Source organism: Crotalus tigris, unplaced genomic scaffold, assembly GCF_016545835.1.
Source record: "Crotalus tigris isolate CLP2741 ecotype Arizona unplaced genomic scaffold, ASM1654583v1 scf7180000018081.1164505, whole genome shotgun sequence".
Classification (NCBI taxonomy): domain Eukaryota; kingdom Metazoa; phylum Chordata; class Lepidosauria; order Squamata; family Viperidae; genus Crotalus; species Crotalus tigris.
Window position 1 is genome coordinate 1,100,383 of NW_024096813.1, and position 18,026 is coordinate 1,118,408.

General features: G+C 38.4%; 2 protein-coding genes across 5 annotated transcripts in view; one reads left to right on the plus strand and one right to left on the minus strand.

Annotated features, from left to right (window-relative positions):
- On the minus strand, positions 1-9,887 carry MCFD2 (multiple coagulation factor deficiency 2, ER cargo receptor complex subunit). 3 transcript variants are annotated; one of them, XM_039347497.1, is made up of 4 exons: positions 9,752-9,887; positions 3,589-3,744; positions 1,933-2,092; positions 1-1,154 (listed from the first exon to the last, which is right to left on the minus strand). In XM_039347497.1, exons 2-4 carry the CDS (start codon positions 3,738-3,740, stop codon positions 1,023-1,025), a joined length of 444 nt encoding a protein of 147 aa, XP_039203431.1. In that variant the 5' UTR covers positions 3,741-3,744; positions 9,752-9,887; the 3' UTR covers positions 1-1,022. The 3 variants fall into 3 exon arrangements, with proteins under 3 accessions (XP_039203431.1, XP_039203429.1, XP_039203428.1); XM_039347495.1 differs by lacking the exon at positions 9,752-9,887 and adding an exon at positions 5,433-5,562; XM_039347494.1 differs by lacking the exon at positions 9,752-9,887 and adding an exon at positions 5,092-5,426.
- Positions 5,666-18,026, plus strand: part of TTC7A (tetratricopeptide repeat domain 7A) — a 42,943-nt gene continuing 30,582 nt past the window's right edge. Inside the window, exons 1-3 of one of the 2 annotated variants that reach the window (XM_039347493.1) lie at positions 5,666-6,650; positions 13,667-13,830; positions 16,934-17,102. In XM_039347493.1, coding sequence (XP_039203427.1) covers positions 13,756-13,830; positions 16,934-17,102 — 244 coding nt within the window. In that variant the 5' untranslated portion in view covers positions 5,666-6,650; positions 13,667-13,755. Of the gene's footprint in view, positions 6,651-9,925; positions 10,223-13,666; positions 13,831-16,933; positions 17,103-18,026 lie in introns of those variants that run through there. The other variant, XM_039347492.1, reaches the window with a different exon arrangement.

The following is an 18,026-nucleotide window of genomic DNA, read 5'->3' on the forward strand; positions in this document are numbered from 1 at the left end:
TAATTTAGATGTTGCAGTCATATAACAGATTTTATTACATAATTAACAAAATGCAATTATTACAGAATATAAGAATATTTCTTTACAGAAAATAGATCTTTGTACAATTTAAAGAATGCCCCCTATGTGTTTTCAGCTTGTGAAATACAACAGTTTGGAATGCACATAGTATTTAACCAATTAAATTTATAAAATAAGGCAGAGTTATATTATTTTAAATTATAGGATATTACTGAATGATATAGAACCAAAGGTTGCTGAAAGCTCCAGAATTTTTTTAAATAAGTAGACCATTCAAATATTTAAGCATTCTCTTCAAAGAGTTAATTTTAAGACAAAATAATCATTCATACTTAACACTAAGTATTTGTGTTAAGGTACACTGGCAGAAACCTTTAACCAGGCAGCTATTTTTCCATGGTTACAAAAATTTAGTTAGCTAGTACTGGAACAGGTTTTGATAAAGGATACAGGTGAACATTGGCATTTAATCTACATTTTTAGAAATACTGTTAACAAATATACCCAAGTGGGCAGATTAAAATGCAGAGAAATACTGATACAAGGGAAGACCACTGAGACAGACATTTATGTTCACAATGATTTTAATGAATATTTCACTTAGTACTTCATTTTTTATTATCTTCTACAGATACTCAAAGAATGGTAACTTTTTCTGGTTTCATATCTACTTAATTTTGTACGGAGAGTGAAAAAACACAAACATAAATACTGATTAAAGTATAGGTTTTGCCTTTTAAGGCAAATGGCTGATGACTGCCAAATAATCTGCTCCCAAGGCATTATATTGCTCAACGTGATTTGTTATCGACAACACAGCAGACAACAGTTTCCATTACAAACTTATTTTTACTTTCCAACATGTAACAATACAGGTGTAGCCATTCTGATGGCGACATGTACCAGCCTACTATTAACTTTGCAGCTCAAAGGCAGAACACACCTACTACTTTATAATAAGAATCACATTGAACTGGGCACATGAAAACTGAAGATTGTTTTTATTCCATTGACTTTGCAAATTCAGCGTAGTCGATATACCCATCATTATTCTTATCATCATCGTGCAAAACACCATCTATCAAAGTAATCAGTTCCTCTTCTTTTATTGTCTGAACACGTTCACCATCACCCTAGAAAGGAAAAATAACAGATGAGTTTCACAAAGGAGTTGGCTTGGAGCCTCTCTTGAGTACTTTCTTCTTGATAATTATATTGCTAGAGAACATAAAAAAATTAAGTGGATCTGGCAAATCAAAACTCAGAAGGTATAGTTCTCTATGGCTCGTCCTCACCTTATAACCATTTGTTTAGTGACTATTCAAAGCTACAATGGCACTGAAACAAGTGGCTTATGGCCAGCTTTCACATGATTGGTGCAGCACCCCATGGGAAAAATGATCAAATTTCAGGCACCTAGCAACATACATACACTTGGCAAATCTATCACAGTTGCTCTGTCCCAGTATCATGTGATCACCATTTGTAACTTTTCCAGCTGGCTTCTGATTCACTTAGCAACTGCAGTGAGTTACTTAACAACTGTGGCAAAAAAGATCACAAAGTGGGACAAAGCTCACTTAACAACTGCCTTGCTTAGCAACAGAAATTTTGGGCTCAGTTGTGGTCATAAGACTACCCGTTCTTTAATTTTGTCAGAATAATGCTGTATATATATATATATGCTCATTTGCTTCTTAAAGCTATTTCAAAGTTTTGTAATTTATAAAGCTAACAGTTCTTCTAGAGAAAAATCTTCCCAAAACACCATGCCAAAATTATATTTTTAGTTGGAAGCAACACACACACACACACACACACACAAAAAAAAAACAAATATTACACATATCATTTTTCCAAGGACTGCTGAGAAGCCCATCAAATTCCCTGTTCAGACAAACTAATACGTACCTGTCTGTGTACATGTGATATTGCAGTGGCAAGCTCAAGACCATCAAGCAAGCTGTTACCATCGTAATCATGCATTTTAAAATAATGAAGTTGCAGTTCTTGTGGTGACATCTCAGCTTCTGGTTTGTCAACAACACCATCTAAATGTTCCATTATGTGGCTATAAGATAAATGCAGAGCAGCTGTTAAAACTGCCATACAGATAGCACAACAGGATAATTCAACGTATTGTGCTCATCCAATTTCAACATTTTTAATGACTCAATTGCCTCTATTATGCAACACATTAAGTCATACACCGTTGTTTATAAACTATTTATTCTAAGAACATAAGAGCTGTCCTACTAGATTAGGCCAACGCCCATCTTAATCCACTCTCAGGGTGTTCACAAGCCGAAAACAGAATGAGATTTTTCCCTCCCATTATTCCTTTGCAACTAGTATCTCAAGGCATGCTTGGGGATGTTGGTCTTGAAGAATTAATAAATTTTGACAGAAATATCTTTTATGAATATATTCAATTCCTTTTTCAAGCTAGCTAAGTTAATGGCTGTCAATGTGTCTTGTAATGAATTCAATTGGTTAATTACTGTATGTAGTATGTGAAGAATTACCCCTTCTGTTTTAAACATCTTTTCAATCAGCTTTACTGGGTAACCCCTTCAATAGAAAACCCTCCCCCTCCATTTTCTCCACCATTCATTATTTTATACATTTTAATTCCCTCAATTGTCTCCCCCCCCCAAGCTTAAGGAGTCCTCAAAAATCTAGAAGAAATTTCCTAAGGCTTTTTGATCATTTTGATTCCCTTTCTCTAGAGCTATTATACCCTTTCTCAAATGCAAAGACCAAAACTGTACACAGTATTCCATATCTAGACATATCATAGATTTGGGTAAGGTAATTACAATGCTGACATTTTTATTTTCCTAGCACAGTATTTCTCTTTTTCATACCTGTTGCATCCTGAAGTGACAACTTCATTAAGATCAAGATCTTGCTAAAGTCTTAGCATTCTAAATAAATAGAAATTAAGTCCCAAAATTCTTAGCATTAATCATACTAGAACTCTGAGAGTTGGTATGCACATCTGGTGAGTGTTCAGGCTGAGGAGGCTAGGCTGACACAAGGTGAGGACTGTACTGAGTTTTATTCTATATCCAGCTCTTAAATCGAAGTATATATTTCTTGAAGCAATAATTGGACCAGACGGAACTCCAAAGTGATAAAATAATAACCTGTTAAATGTACATACATCTGCTGACTCTTTAAGAATGGTTTTTCACGATTCTAACCTGTAAGAACAGATACTGCACTTGCTCTTAGCCAAAAGGCCTTTAGTTAGCTCCCTAAATTAAATAACATTTAACCAGATTTCAAAATGAATGGAAAAAGGAACTTAATTGTTCTGTTAATGGCCAGGCCTTAGAGTGCTGTATAGTTCTGACATTAAAAAAGCTGTCATTAAAACAGCTGTCCTCCTAAATTCCAATCGTTAACTTTTTAAGTATATTAGTTGTAACTCTAAAGATTCCCATATTAATTCATAGATTATACATTGCCTGTACTTGCTCTGCCGTTCACAACCTTATCTATAATGAAAGCATAAAGAAATAAAACTGAATTATATAAAATGCCAATTTATGGAACACATACTCTTTGTCTTGTACCATGTTCTTATCAAGATGCATGCTGGGCTGATGGCTTCCATCCACGTGATCCTCTGCTAAAGAGATAATGGAGGTAGCAAGGATAATACAGCAGAGAAAATCTATGCTATAAATCCTTGGATGTACCATAACAGCCATATTCCTGAAAAAAAAAATTAAAATGCCATTTATAATATAAAATTGTATGCAAGAATTGCTGCATATTTGCAAACACTTTTAAGATGGACTAAACCTCTCAGCATAAACTCCACTGTTTTTGCAAAAAAAGAACACACTATTCATCCACACCATAAGCACTAACAAATACACCTCACTTTTCGTTTTCTATATGTGAATATGAATAACAATAGCTTGAAATACTAAGTATTTCAAGCTATTGCTATTCTTATTCATATATATTGATTTTTAAAATACATACAATATTGCCTTTAAACAAATCAACTAAAGATGAATAACTGCAACAAATTACTCTGCCATACAATATGACTTTTTAACATTACGTGTACATTTGGCTGATGTAATTATTTCATAACTCTTAAGATGAGGCCAAGTACAACTTTTTTTTTCTGTTCAACCCCACCTATTCAATATGCACCAGCCATCACTACCTATCAAATAATACACCTATGTACTGGAAATTCTGGATTTGAACTTTGAATTAGAATTTTGGAATCATGTCAACAAATCTTTAAGTTTGGAATCACAACAATTTTCAGAAACAGCTAATTCACTGGCTCTACTTGCAACTATATGAGAAAAATTTTGCAATCAGGTTCCTTATATGTAAGAGTTTTACTGGACATAACACTATACTGTACTTGTAAAATTTATTCCCTATGCTTTCAAAACAGCTGATAACTATATTACCAATCTTGCAAGCAATTATACCCTTACTATAGTATGAAAAAGTATCCAGTTTTACCAGATATAACACAATGTTGTGTTTGTAAAACCTTTTTCTTGAGCCTTCGAAACAGCTGATAAGCAAAAATATCAATCTTGCAAGCAGACAGAACCATTATAATATTATTAAAAAGTATCCATATTGATTTCAAAATGTTTGAACTTAAATTCGAAATAAATGTTAGAAATCTTAAGCATTTGTTATTATCATTCTCCTTATTGGCTATTCTGTCATTCTAGGAATTCAAGATAAGAAAAAGAGTTTCATCTTAAGCAAGGGGCCTGCCTCATTTTAAAACTTAGGGGGAATTATGTCCCAACTTTCTGGGAAAATAATCATCTCAATGTAACTTGCCATTTCCCCAAGATAAAGTAACATCACAAAAAAATCAAGCAACTGAGGGTATTATAATGACCAGCCTGTAAAAAGCTTTAACATATTTCAGGAAGGTTTGAAAAATGTTGCTTATAACTTTTTGTCCACCCTTAGAAAGAATATTCTATCCCCTTTTCGGTTTGAAAATAAACCCTACTTCAAATGTTATTTAACTGCAGCTGCAATTGGCAGTCACGAAATTGTGTATACCTGTTCCGAAATTACTCCCAGGCAAGTATGACTGCAGGATTAGCACTTCGAAGGATCTCCTCCCACTACCAGAGGATTACTAACGGCCCCAGCTGCTTGACTAAAAAGCAGAGGTGAGATTAGGACCGGACGGGAAAGTAGGAGCAGACTCCCGCCGGCACAAAGCAAGTCGCCGTCTTCTGGCCACCGCGAGATCCCGGCTACGAAAACACGTGCGCCCCGCACCTCTTCCCAGCAATTCTGCCGTTAAGATGACACTGTCCGGTGGCAGAGAAGAGCAGCAACACTCATAGAACTGAACCGCCTCGGCCACCATCCCCACCACTCATATCACCTCTGACCTTCAATACGTCAAGAGTTCCACGCCTCCTCCTCGGCGATTGGCTTTCTTTGATATTTTACGTATTCTGAAAAAACACGCTGCCCCGCCGAAGGGGTGTGCCCGTAAGGAATCGGGTATGTCCGCAGAGACCACGCCCCCCCTCGTTTTATGACGTGGCTTTATTCCTTTTAGACTAGAGACTTTTCGGAGGAAGAGCCTCTTGTCCCCGCCCGCGTGCGCTGATACGCTGGACCTTTTTTTTGTAGTCATCATAGGGAAGAATTTCCTAGCCAATTGCTCTTAGGGCTACGCTAACACCTACTTCAGCGAACTGTAGTTGGGTTTCCGCACTGGGGCTGTTCTTGTGAATTAGATTATTTGGATTTCTCGCAGTGCCGCTTTTTCACTCCTTTATTGATAGGCAACGCGACTGAAGCTCCAGGTGTGTGGGAAACCCTGAATTAATAGTACAGTACTCAAGAGCTGGATGCAAGATCACGGTCTGTGTGAAATTTATCCGAAGTAGACAAAGAGCGATGATACGAAGACCGCAGCAACAATGCCGCAAAAAAGGGAAAGGCAAATAATTTAGTTTTCTCGGCCTTTTTGCTGCGCTCTAATGGTGGTTCTGATTTTTGCAGCCCGCGTGTGGCATGCCTGCTCATTTTTCAAATTACTGCATTCATTTTAGTGCTAAAACATTAAGTTGGAAAACAAATAGAAAAAAGAAAAACAAATATTGACAAATGAAAAGAACAAAGAAGCATATTGTTAGGCCAATACCATTTTTATATAAAACTTGATTAATTTTTCCATTTTATCAATACAGTGGTAGTTTGAAATAAGACAGCAAACACATAGTTAATCCAGGATTACAAATATGGAATGGTAATCTTTCCATTGTGGCAAACAAATCATTTTTTGCTATGCCCATGTTTGGTTAATCCGTAGTTCTTAAATCAGTACAGAGTTTATACAGAGTTCCAGTTCACATTCATTTTTTAATGAACTAATCTTTAAACATATTCTGTTACAATAAGAATGGCAAAGATTTTTTTCCCGCTTACTGCACCTGTGGATTCCTGTCCTATATTTTTCTTCAAAGTGATCCAGATCCTCTTATATGCAAGGACAAATGGGGCAAGAGGCTATGGGCTATCCAGATCGCTTTATGACTTTCCTTGTGGATAAGTTCCTTCTGTCTGCTTTGGTTTGGAAAGCAGTTGGCCAAAATCAGGTGAGCTAGGAGATACTTTGTAAGTCTACCTGCTTTGTTTGGATTGGTGGAATCTGAGGAAATGCACAGAATCCATGAACCTATCATTTGTGGGTTGGACCCATGCTCTTCCTGGCTTCTGTGGCTAACACATATCAATAGGGCATAAATGAATCTATGTCAGCAGCTTTAAAAGAGGTACTAGTGCAACTTCTCTGTGAAGAAGCCATCTCTCAACTGGTTGTATTTATCAAATTTGCTCAGGCTTCAACCTTACCCTTTTGAGCAATGCTGCAAAGATACCAGTGTCTCAATCACAGAGGATCCAAGAGAAGATGAATTAGATGGATCTCTCCCAATCAGTGTTCCTATGTGATTATGGCACAGTAGATGGAGGAAATGGACTCCCTGAGTCTTATTTGACTTCTTGGTTACCATTAATCATCCTTTTGGATTGCCTGCATGGTTTGGGAGTGAGAGGTACCATTTTGTGATAATTCTGCTCTTCTGGGCAGATGGTTCCAGGCAATAACTATAGGGAATGAGCCATCAAGGCCTTAGCTGCTCTAGTGTGGGATGCCATAGGGAGTAGACCTCTCCCACATTATTTAATATTTATATGAAGCTCCAATATATGAAGTCATGTATTAGTCCGGGGTGATATATTAGCTGGAGAGCTATAGATATCTTGAATTTGCATCTGGAAGTTGTGAGGATCTGAATGGGGAGGAACAAGCACAAACTAGCAAGACAGAGCTGCTGGATGTCCATAAATATCAAAGGGGGGGCGGCTGATTCAATGGAAAGATGTTTTGCTGCCAGAACACTGTAGATTAGACAATGATATGTCTAAACCTTGCAATTAAGAGCAAGAAAACTATTATACTTAAGTTATGCTGATAAAATCCTATGCAGACAATTTCAACTGTTACAGAACAAAAAAAAAAAGGCCTATTCAAACTGTATCTTTCTCCCTAGGGGACATCCAGACAATGGGTCTGATGTGCTTTCCTTCAGTTTGTGAGGAAGTACAAAAGTATGCCAGGATAATATTCTTTTATCTGCACAAGCTTGGTAATGTAGCTAATGAACCATAGTATCCTAAATATTTATTGTGGGCCACTTAAGATGCTGTAATTGATATATTTTTTTGCTATCCGGACCAGTCGGTCCCCCACTGTAGGCTGGAGCGAGGGTGGGAGGCAGATGAGTAGGGTAGGAAGTTCAATCATTTGTCAGAAACTTGGTTTTTGGTTACAACCTCTGGAGATCATGGAACTACTTTAGCAATAATACTGTAGTTATACCACAATCTTTTAAGCAGTAGACTGGCACCTCTTTCAAGTGACTTGTTAGACCTGTACATCAATAAATGAGTAAACAAACAGGTTGCAGAGAATCATTAGAAAATTGGTGCTCATGCAAGATCTCAGTTCTGTTTGGCACGGCTGATTTTCAGCATATGGAGGGAAAACTGAGACAGTACACATGTGCTGCCAGCATGCACAGGGCTTAGGGGGCAAGCAGCTGTTGCCAGTGGATTTCTGTGCATGTGGGGGACTTCTATTGACCAGTGATGCTTTGTAGATGACACTTTTAGAATCACTGATCTAGGTAATGAACATTTATTTAAAATGACGGGACATTATAAGATGATGGTATCATCATAATAAAGAAGCAGCTAATTTATGACTAACAGTGCTTAATTGACCTTGATTAAATTTTTAAATAAAAGGTTAAGTAGAGTAAGATCTGGTTAGCTCTTATTTATTTATCTTGTGCCTTTGAATCAATGTTGACTCATGGCAAAAGCCTGGACAAGTCTCTTTAGTTTAATTGGCAAGATTTCAGAAATGGCCTGCATTTGCCTCCTTCCTAGGATTGAGAGAGAGTGCACTGGCCCAAAGTCATACTCTCATAATCTCCCAGTTCTGGCCTGGTTCCTCAGCCACTGCAATACACCAGAAGAGCTCTCACTTAGTACTTGGTCACAAGGAATTCCCAGATCTATAGGCTAGATTGGGAAATTAAAAAGATATCCCAAAGGAAAGCAACTTCCACATTGTTTCCAGGCAAATTTCATTCATGTAGTCAATAGGAGTCAAAAGATCTATTGCAGCCCCTTCCAAATGAAATCTAATCAACAGTTATTCTTTGGCCATGCCTTCAAAGTTTCAAACAATTATTTTCTTTAATGCTTCAGAAAAGGAAAAGAAGACTTAAATTTCATTTTGATTCGTGCTACGATCTCAAAAATGATCAACAGCACAAATTGGGACAATTTGTATTACTTAAAAACCCCATGTGCTAAATTAAAGCCAATTTTACGTGTCAAAAATATTCTTAAAAATGGGTTATATACAACTGAATGTAGAAGATAGCCATTAAATAAAATGGAATATGTCTTCCAGATGGAGTGTTTCACATTTCACAACTCCTTTAAGCAAATGAAGCCAAATTTTTCCTTCAAAAGAAATAACTGTAAGCTTATATTTGTGAATTTAATTTCCCATAAATTAAGGCACCAGGCTATAAACCAAGAAAGCGTGAGTTCTTACTTCCACCTTAGGCATGAAAGTCAACTAGGCCAGTCACTCTCTCAGGCCAACTCACCTCACAGGGTTGTTATTGAGAGGGAAATAAGAGGAAGAAAGTGAATTAGGTATGTTTACTGCCATGAATTATTTATAAAGAATGATAAAAGTGGAGTAATAAAATCTTTTTAAAAGCCATTATTGTGGTCATTTTGAAGCTGAGTCTTAGGGCAAAGACCCCAAGGACGATGTCTGACAGATCAAGCACAGCCAAAGGGGGGGGGGGGAGGGAAGGAAGTTGGAGGTGTAGAAAACCTTTTTAAGAGGAATAAGACCCAAGTGTTAGGACACAGAACAAATAGCAAAGGAAGCCCTTCTGGTATCCTTCCCTGGCAACTGTACTTACCTCTAACCCTTAACTTCCAGACCATGCCTAGTACTCAACCTGCTTAGTACTTATCTGGAAAGTGAATAGAGGAAAAATAACAACTTCCTTTGATTACTGATCCGGACTTGTAGTAGAGGCCTGCCAATTAGGGACTAGCAGTAAACAGGCGGTGTGCTTCCGAAATAGGTCGTTGAAGTCACCTTTACCGTAGCTTCACTTTTCCGCTTTTCTTCCTTCGGTCCAGCGCGTTTTCCAAACGTCGCCAATTCTTTTCCGTAGGAATGCCGGAGCCAATTGGTGAATAGTCTCTCGTAACTAATAATCTCAAAAGGGTTGGGCACCAGGGCTTCCCTTCCCAGTGTGTACAGAAGAAATTGAAAGCTTGCTCACGCTAGGGGAGGGGAAGGGAGGGGAGGGGAACCCGGCGCTTCCCGCGGCGCGCTGCTGCTTGCCTGCCCGGGACTTCCCTGTTGTACATGAGACACCCACCCACGCAAAGATGGCTGCGAAAGGCTCGCATTTTCACCTGAAAATGGAAGAGGCGATCGAGAGGTGCAGGGCGGACTGCCAATGGGAGATGCAGCTCGCCGTGGTGGCGCAGATGAGGGCGCGGGCATCCAGCCCTCGGCACAAGGGGGCAAAAGGAGACGTTGCCGCACCGCAGAAATCTGGTAAGGCAGTCAACCCGGCCTCTTGAACCGCTGGGATTCCCCCCGTGACCGGCTGCTCTTCGGTAAAAAAAATGGAAGCGGGCGCCCGCCTGTCCTTGTAAGGGTCAGCCGCTGGCTCCTTCCTGCCCAACCCTTTTGCCGGCTCGTCCGCCCCCAGTTCCCGTAATCCAGGGGCTTTGCTCAGTTGGCGGTGCTGGGTTCGCAGAGTGCCACGAACCATAAACTCATCCCACGAGCTGGCTCGGCACGCCTTTGCGACAGATTCGCACGCGGTCAGCTACTGGTGGGTTGCCAGATCCGGCGGGTCCGTCGAACCCAGCCTCTTTTCGCAACTCCCTGGGGCTGTTGCTGCCTCAGCCGCATCCTTAAACAGGCTGGCAGCGATGTGGCGACGACTCTGCCTGGGGTGGGGGGTTGGTTTGTCTCTCTTAGCGTCCCATCGCCTTTGGGAACAGAATTGTTTAGATTCGTTTTATTTTGAGGGGGGAGGGGGAGAGAATTAATTGGCATGTTAGTCCCTCACCCCATCCTCCACCGGGCAACTTTTAAAATCACGCCTGGGGCGTAGCGACGGCTTGTTTGTAGAAACTCTGAATAGTGGGGACCAAGGCTTGGCAATGCACCCTCCATCGCATCCTGTACCGGTTTTACTTTAGCTGGCCTCCTTCGGTTGCCTCTTCCTCTTTCTCATTCTCAGCTTTGCCCTGTGCTCTTGAAGGAGACTGCTCTACCACACTCAAATGCTCTTGTTGAGAATCAGTTCTTAGGCAACCTTGTCTTCAAGAGATGTTTAGTTGAACCCACTGAAATTTACTCTCCTTGGGAATAAATCTCATTGAACTCACAAGTGCTTCTTTCTGAATTAATATGTAGAAGAAGACTGCTTAGATTTAGAACGGAAGTAGCAGTCTTATTCTGACACACACACACACACACAAGGAAAGATACACCAAAGAGTCCAGTGGTGGAGCAACAATGTTCCCTCCTTTCTCCTGACCTGCTGCCTGCAAAGGTGTCCTTGTTGAGCAGCTGGCCCAATTCTGCAAGGCCAGACCATCTGCCCTCTTCTGGAAGGATAAAGCAGCCTCTCAGAATGAGCATCAGGAAAAGGCAAAAAGAAAGACCTTTGAGAACAGGCTGCTCTTTATGTCTGTGCCAGCCATCATGACTGGCTTTGGAAGCACTGAATCCCTTGGAGTTGGATGGCTATGAAAAATGTGAATAAATAAAATAATTAAGCCAACTAGGACCTCTTAGGCTAGAATAAGTGTGGAGGGGATAAAATGCAAGCAGGGTTCCTCTGCTTCTAAAAAAGGTTGCCCCACCATCCAATGAGACCAGGGTTTAAGATCAGTGGTGGGATTCAGATATGTGAACAACTGGTTCTCTGTGTGGATGTCACTTCCGGAAGTCCATTCTGGACCTGGCCAACAAAAAATTAGCTGCCGAAGTGGTGAGAACTGGCTGAATCCCATCAAGGCTGATTGGTATGCCTTGCCACTTTCCATGGGCCTATCACATAAATTAAATGAGAGAAACCTTCCACACCTGATGGTATTTACATGTGTTCAATTACAACAAGGGCTGGCTGAGGATCATGGGACTTATGGCTCACTATTTCAGGTGTATGCTGGCTTGGAGCACTTTAGCCACTTTCCTGGGGGGGGGGAATGGAGCAAAATGTTGATAGAGGCTAAGTAAAATACAGTTTCAGTTTTAAAGAGAAACCTTTCAGTAGAAAATAAAACTGAGAAACATAGAAGGAATGTATTCACCAGCAGCTTGGATTTCCCTCCTCCCCCCTTGAAACCTTTGTCTCAAACCACAACCATTTTGTGTCTGTAGAGGGGCTGTGCCACTAATTTCAAGTTAACTTGTGGGCTCCACCCAAGAGCATAAATGCATACTTGTTGCACCATCAGCATGTATGTTTTCTTCAAAAAGTTTTGCATATGCAATTATTCCAGGAAAAAGAAAATGTGGCAGTAGTGGATAGAGGTGATGAAAAACAAAATAAGTGGAAGGAAAAGAAAAGCAACATCAGGTTTTTTTTTTTTTAAAGGAGGAAAATATGAGAAAGCTTTGCTGTTGCTTTGGGAATATATTCTACTTTAGAGAGTCAAAATAATACAGTAAAATACTACTGTAATATTAAATGGAGTTTGATCTCATATAAACACATGGTTAAAGCTTTGTTGTCCTTTCCAGTAATAGATGATGTTTTCTGAATGTTTACATTATATTCAACACAATTGCTCTTATGAAATCTGAGAAAGCAGCACTCCTGATAAGAGCCTGAAAGTAAAATTCTCCTTTTTTTTGTTGAGAAATAATTTGCACTGTTTTCAGTGGGGTTCTGCTCAGATAACTGGTTGAAACAAGGCTTATTCAACTTTACAGACTTAACATTAAATTGTTATACAGTATTAACCTTGTAGTTTTTTAAAAGATGCATTTAAAGAAGAGCACCAACCATGCAGTTGCAATCATCCTCTTGATCTTTTGATATTCCCCCTGCACACCTCTGGCTGATGCGGTTTTTGAACTCAGATCGTATTTATGATTAGCTGCTAGTTATCACTTGTTTTATTAACATTTTATCTTTTAGCTTTATCTTCTGTCATTATAACTATCCCATTATTTTACCTGTCATAAGATCCCATGGGCAAACAGAATATGGGCAGACACATGAAATTATAGACCATAGGGGTTAATAGTTGAATGTGCTGCCTATTGAGACAAATTAATAGTTTAATCTTGATTTGACTGGCACATAGCAGTTATACCTCTCAAAATTAATTTGCTTCTGGAGTAGATTGTGAGGTTGGAAGATGAGGGTTTCGGGAAGGAAAGGCATAGAAAGTCACATTGTTTGCATAGATTTTTTTTATTCAGTCCTTAATGCTGGTTAAGTTAGAGTGCAGTTTTATGTATGCATACTGAAAAGTAAATCCCATTGCGTTCAGTTATAATTTACTATGTAAGTATACAGAGGCCTGCACAAAATCTAGAATTATTGTACAACTTGTCTTATTAATTAGATTTCTAGAACACAGTAACATTTATATAAATAATTGTGATTTTATTTCCAACAAAGTTTTCATGACTGAATCAAATTCTGTCTGATTCTTTAAATAAGCCAGCAGAACAATCTGGTGTTTATTTCTCAAAGAGTTTATATTTACAAATCTGAAGTAGAATACATGACACAGGACATTGATTAGTATTTCTAAATAAGAAAGTTTCTGAGAAATGTCTATAAATGTATAGATAATCACTCAAAGTGGATTCCTATTACATAAACAACTTTTGCACTCTGGGCAAATTTCCTTATGCAAGGAAATGTTTATATAATGGCTAAAGTTCTGTTTATCTTTCTGTCCTGCTATATATGGGAACATATCACAGTGTGTAATTTTTTATTCCATTGACTATGTCTTACAGATGACTATGAGAATCTACTAGCTGCAGAGGCACTGTTGGAGCTGTGCTTAAAAGAGAACCTTGCCAAAATCAAAGAAACCATACCATTAATGGAAAAAAACGAGCCCAAACTGAGTGACGCCAAAAAATGTTTGACTGACATTCTAAATCGAGGGAAATTACTGGTAGGCATTCTAGAGAGAAACTAAAAAGAGCATTAAAAATGCTGCTAATGATATACAATCTAATGGTTTAGATAACAAAAACCTATCTCCCTGATACCATTCCTGATGCATTTATAAAAAAACTAAAATAATTTCTTTCTGCAACCATTTTCAAAAGAATGTTGGGATTTGTTACAATTTACTAAATTAAACTTTCCGCACTATATAAATTAATAGGCAAATTCTGTCTTCCAAGAACCAACCCTTCTAGAATGGCATAATTCGCATGAAGAAATGAAGCTATTAGCAGGTTTTGAGGGAGATGAGGGTTTGCAGAAATATAGACACACTTTAGGGATGCCAGTCAAGGGTTGCCATTGAGGATCAAACATAAACAAGGGTCAAGAAATATTGCTGACTTGCAGGAAGGGAAATAATTGGGGATGGGGTGGTGGGGAATAGAATACAGTGTCTTAGTGAAAGACATGAATGGTTGAGTACTGGGTTCCCAAATTAAAGCTACTAAGACTCTTGAACATAACTTGGAGAAGGTGCTTTGGAATGTTTGATAATATGATCATAGCACCTCTTGTATCTTTTCTTAGGATTCTGTGTGAGCCTAAAAAAAGGATGTAGCTATCTTAGTAAATCATATCAATTGACTCATTAAAACAACTACATCTTTTTTATGACTTTAACTGTGACAGTGTTTTATTGCAGGTCCACATGTGTCTATAGATCTGTTTTAGCAGCACTAATGTACACGAGACTTTCTTTTTAGAAAAAAACCAATGAGACCTTATGATGGGCAGAACAGTCTAACTCAGGGGTAGGCAAGCTTGGCTCTTTTATGACTCATGGACTTCAACTCCCAGAATTTCTGAGCCAGCTGGCTCAGGAATTCTGGGAATTGAAGTCCATGAGTCATAAAAAAGCCAAGCTTGCCTACCCCTGGTCTAACTGTACGCTTTATTGTTATGAAAGCTGCCAACTGACCCTTTCTTTGGTCTGCTGCTTGAACATTTCCACATGGGGTAGTTTATTCGGGAGTCATAGCTTTGATTCAGCATGGTGGGATTTTGTGTCTCTCTCAAAGCCCCGACTTCTAAAAATCTGCATTAATTCATTAATGTGAGTCTTCATTACAAATTGGGAAAGTTACTATTTTGTACAAGTATTATATATAAAAAAATTAGGGAAGCTTGATAAAAATATTTCCTCGACTTACGACCACAATTGTGCCCAAAATTTCTGTTGCTAAGTGAGACAGTTGTTCAGTGAATTTTATCCCATTTTACAACCTTTCTTGCCACACTTAAGTTAATCACTGCAGTTATTAGGTCAGTAATAGTGTTGCTAAGTGAATCTGGCTTCCCCATTTACTTTGCTTGTCAGAAGGTCGCAAAAGGTGATCTCATGACCTTGGGATACTAGAGCCGTCATAAATGTGAGTCAGTTGCCAAGCATCTGAATTCTGACCATATGACCGTAGGGATGCTACAACAGTTGTAAGTGTGAAAAATGGTCACTTTTTTCAATGCTGTTGTAACTTTGAACAGTCACTAAATGAACTGTTATAAATTGATGGTACCCATATTGAAATAAGTTACTAATTCATTTGATCTAGCATAACTATGAAAAAAAATAATCTGCCAATTTTTCAATTTTTTAAAATCTAGAATTAATTTATACTTAATTTAAATGACTAGCAAAGTGGTTATTATTGTTATGTTAGCCATGCATTGACTTTCATGCTATGAGGCAAACTTCCAAATCCCATCTCCTACAAATGGCAACCCTGAGTAGCCCTACACATCAGATTCTCCTAAGGTATTTTTGGTTTGGAGAATGTGAATGTGACTGAGAAATAGCTGTACTATTTCTGTACTATAGCTGTGGGGATGAACCATTTAGAGGTGGTGTTCTTAAGATAAGTTTTAGCATTTGTGTTGTCACAAATAAAGCTTTGTGTGTTTCAAATCACTCTATTGCTTAAAGCTATAAATTGCACAAACTGGGCTGTATTCATACAGTGTTAGGAAGATTCTGGGGCATCTGCTTAGTCAAGGTTCATGGCCTTTATACTAGCACTGTGGTGCTCAAGCTGGTACATTTGGTAAAAGCAGGGTAATGGTTACTTAGAATGAATGCAGCCTAGTGCTGCAATTAAATTGGATGTAAGAGGAGGCTGATGTAGGATTATATTGGAATAAGATTTAAAATTCCCTTGTTTGAAATGTTGTAACTTTTTAAAGCAGTGGTTCTCAACCTGTGGGTCGGGACCCCATTTGGGGTCGAACGACCATTTCACGGGGGTCGCCAAACAACGCAGTCCGCCATTTTTTCCCCCTTTTCCTTAGCTGTGCTACTCCCTTTTATTCTATTGGCTTTTGAAAGCCAATAGAATAGACTCTCTTGAATAGAGTCTAATTCTATTGGCTTTCAAAAGCCAATAGGAATTGTCCAGGCTGTCTCTGCCCTGCTGAGCCCGCCAAAAGTCCCATTCTGCAAACGGTGCTGCACCAGTTGAGTAGTCCTCAACTTACGACTGGTTGAGTAGTCCTTGACTTACGACCGGTTGGGGATCGCGGCATTAAAAAGGTTGAGAACCACTGTTTTAAAGGATAGCTGAAATGTGTTCACTTTTGCTCATGGTAGGTGTTGCCGTACATATTTCTTTTTATGAAGCAGCTTAAAATTTTGCCGTGCTTACCCAAAATTTCTTCATAAGGAAAATACTTTGCATCCCTAGAGCAATTTTGAAACTGCAGTCAAAGTACACTAGTAAAATTCCACTTCACATAGGATAAGTGTTCTTGGAGATTTGTGGAAGAAAATCAGATAGCTCCATCCATTGATGGTGGGGGCTCTGTTGTAATGACAGAATGTTCCTGTTCTTAAAAGCTGTCTTATTAATTTCAGTAGACGATGAAGGTCCAACCTGTATATTTTTTTTCAAATTAACTGAGGGATCTGCACTCATTATAGTTTGCCTCAAAGCTCACAAAGGTTTTGTTAACCAAATGCTTGATTCCATGTGATTTTGAATAGCAAAATATTTCCAAAACAAATATTGTTTAGCTACAGCTTTATTATATTACTAATGAACATTTTAATTTCCCAGCCAAAAGATATGACAGAAGCAATGTTGCTCCTTGCAAAGCTTCATTATATTGAAGGCTGTTACTGGGAGACTTTAAGCATGTATGCAAGAGCTGGCCTTGAAGACATTGTAGTGGAGAAGAAACCTTTATACAAGCTGCGTCTGCTAACCGAAGCTTTTGTTATTAAAGGTAATGGGAGTTGTCTGTGGTCACTGATTTCTGATTTCACTGTGTCAATGCTGTAGAAAATCAGCTCATATAACCTTATTTATTTTATCCTTCAAAAATTTTATTTTATTTTATTTTATTTAGATGAAGTTGCACTGAGTTTAAATTTAGAAAAGCTGATGAGGTATGGAATATAATAAACAAAATTCTAATTCATACATAGTACATATGCCTGGCTAAACTATTGATTTTTGATTAGCCCTATAGATATCAATAATTTAATTTGTAAAAACAAGCAAACAACATTCCGCATATTTCTTCGGTTTCTTTGGTCTTCAGTAATAGGCTGAAATTAACTCAACAAGGGAAATCAGTAGCACTATAATATTTTGTTCCTTAAAAAAGTAGAAAAACAGTCAGGAGAACATGCCAGCGCTACAATACAGTACTGCAGATTTGTATTTTAAAATGTCATGGTTTTCCTGTTCTGAACATGGAATATCATGCTGGCTAGTGAATTCTGGCAGTTGAAGTCCACATACCGTAAATTTGTCAAGCAGGAGAAATGGTGCTCTACCCAACACTTTGGACTGTATATGACATGGTGTCTTTGGAAGAGTAAATGACTATTAAACAAGTTTATGTATATTGCAGATAAACTATGAAAAAGACAGAAAAATGAGTAAAAGTAGAAGAAGAAGGACAATATTTTTTAAAAAAAAACAGCTCAGTTGTATGTAACAGAGTCAGGTGAAAGATCTGAAAAACTCAAAGAGTGCTGCCTTTGATGACATGAAGTAGGAATACCGTAACTCTTAAACAAGAAGTTTGCTTCCCCCCCCCCCAAACTAAAGTGACAATGTGTTTGTAAAGAAGCAGTGGTTCTTAAACTAGGGATGCCCAAGGGGATAATTTGGGCATAACCTGGGGGTTTATTTGTAATTT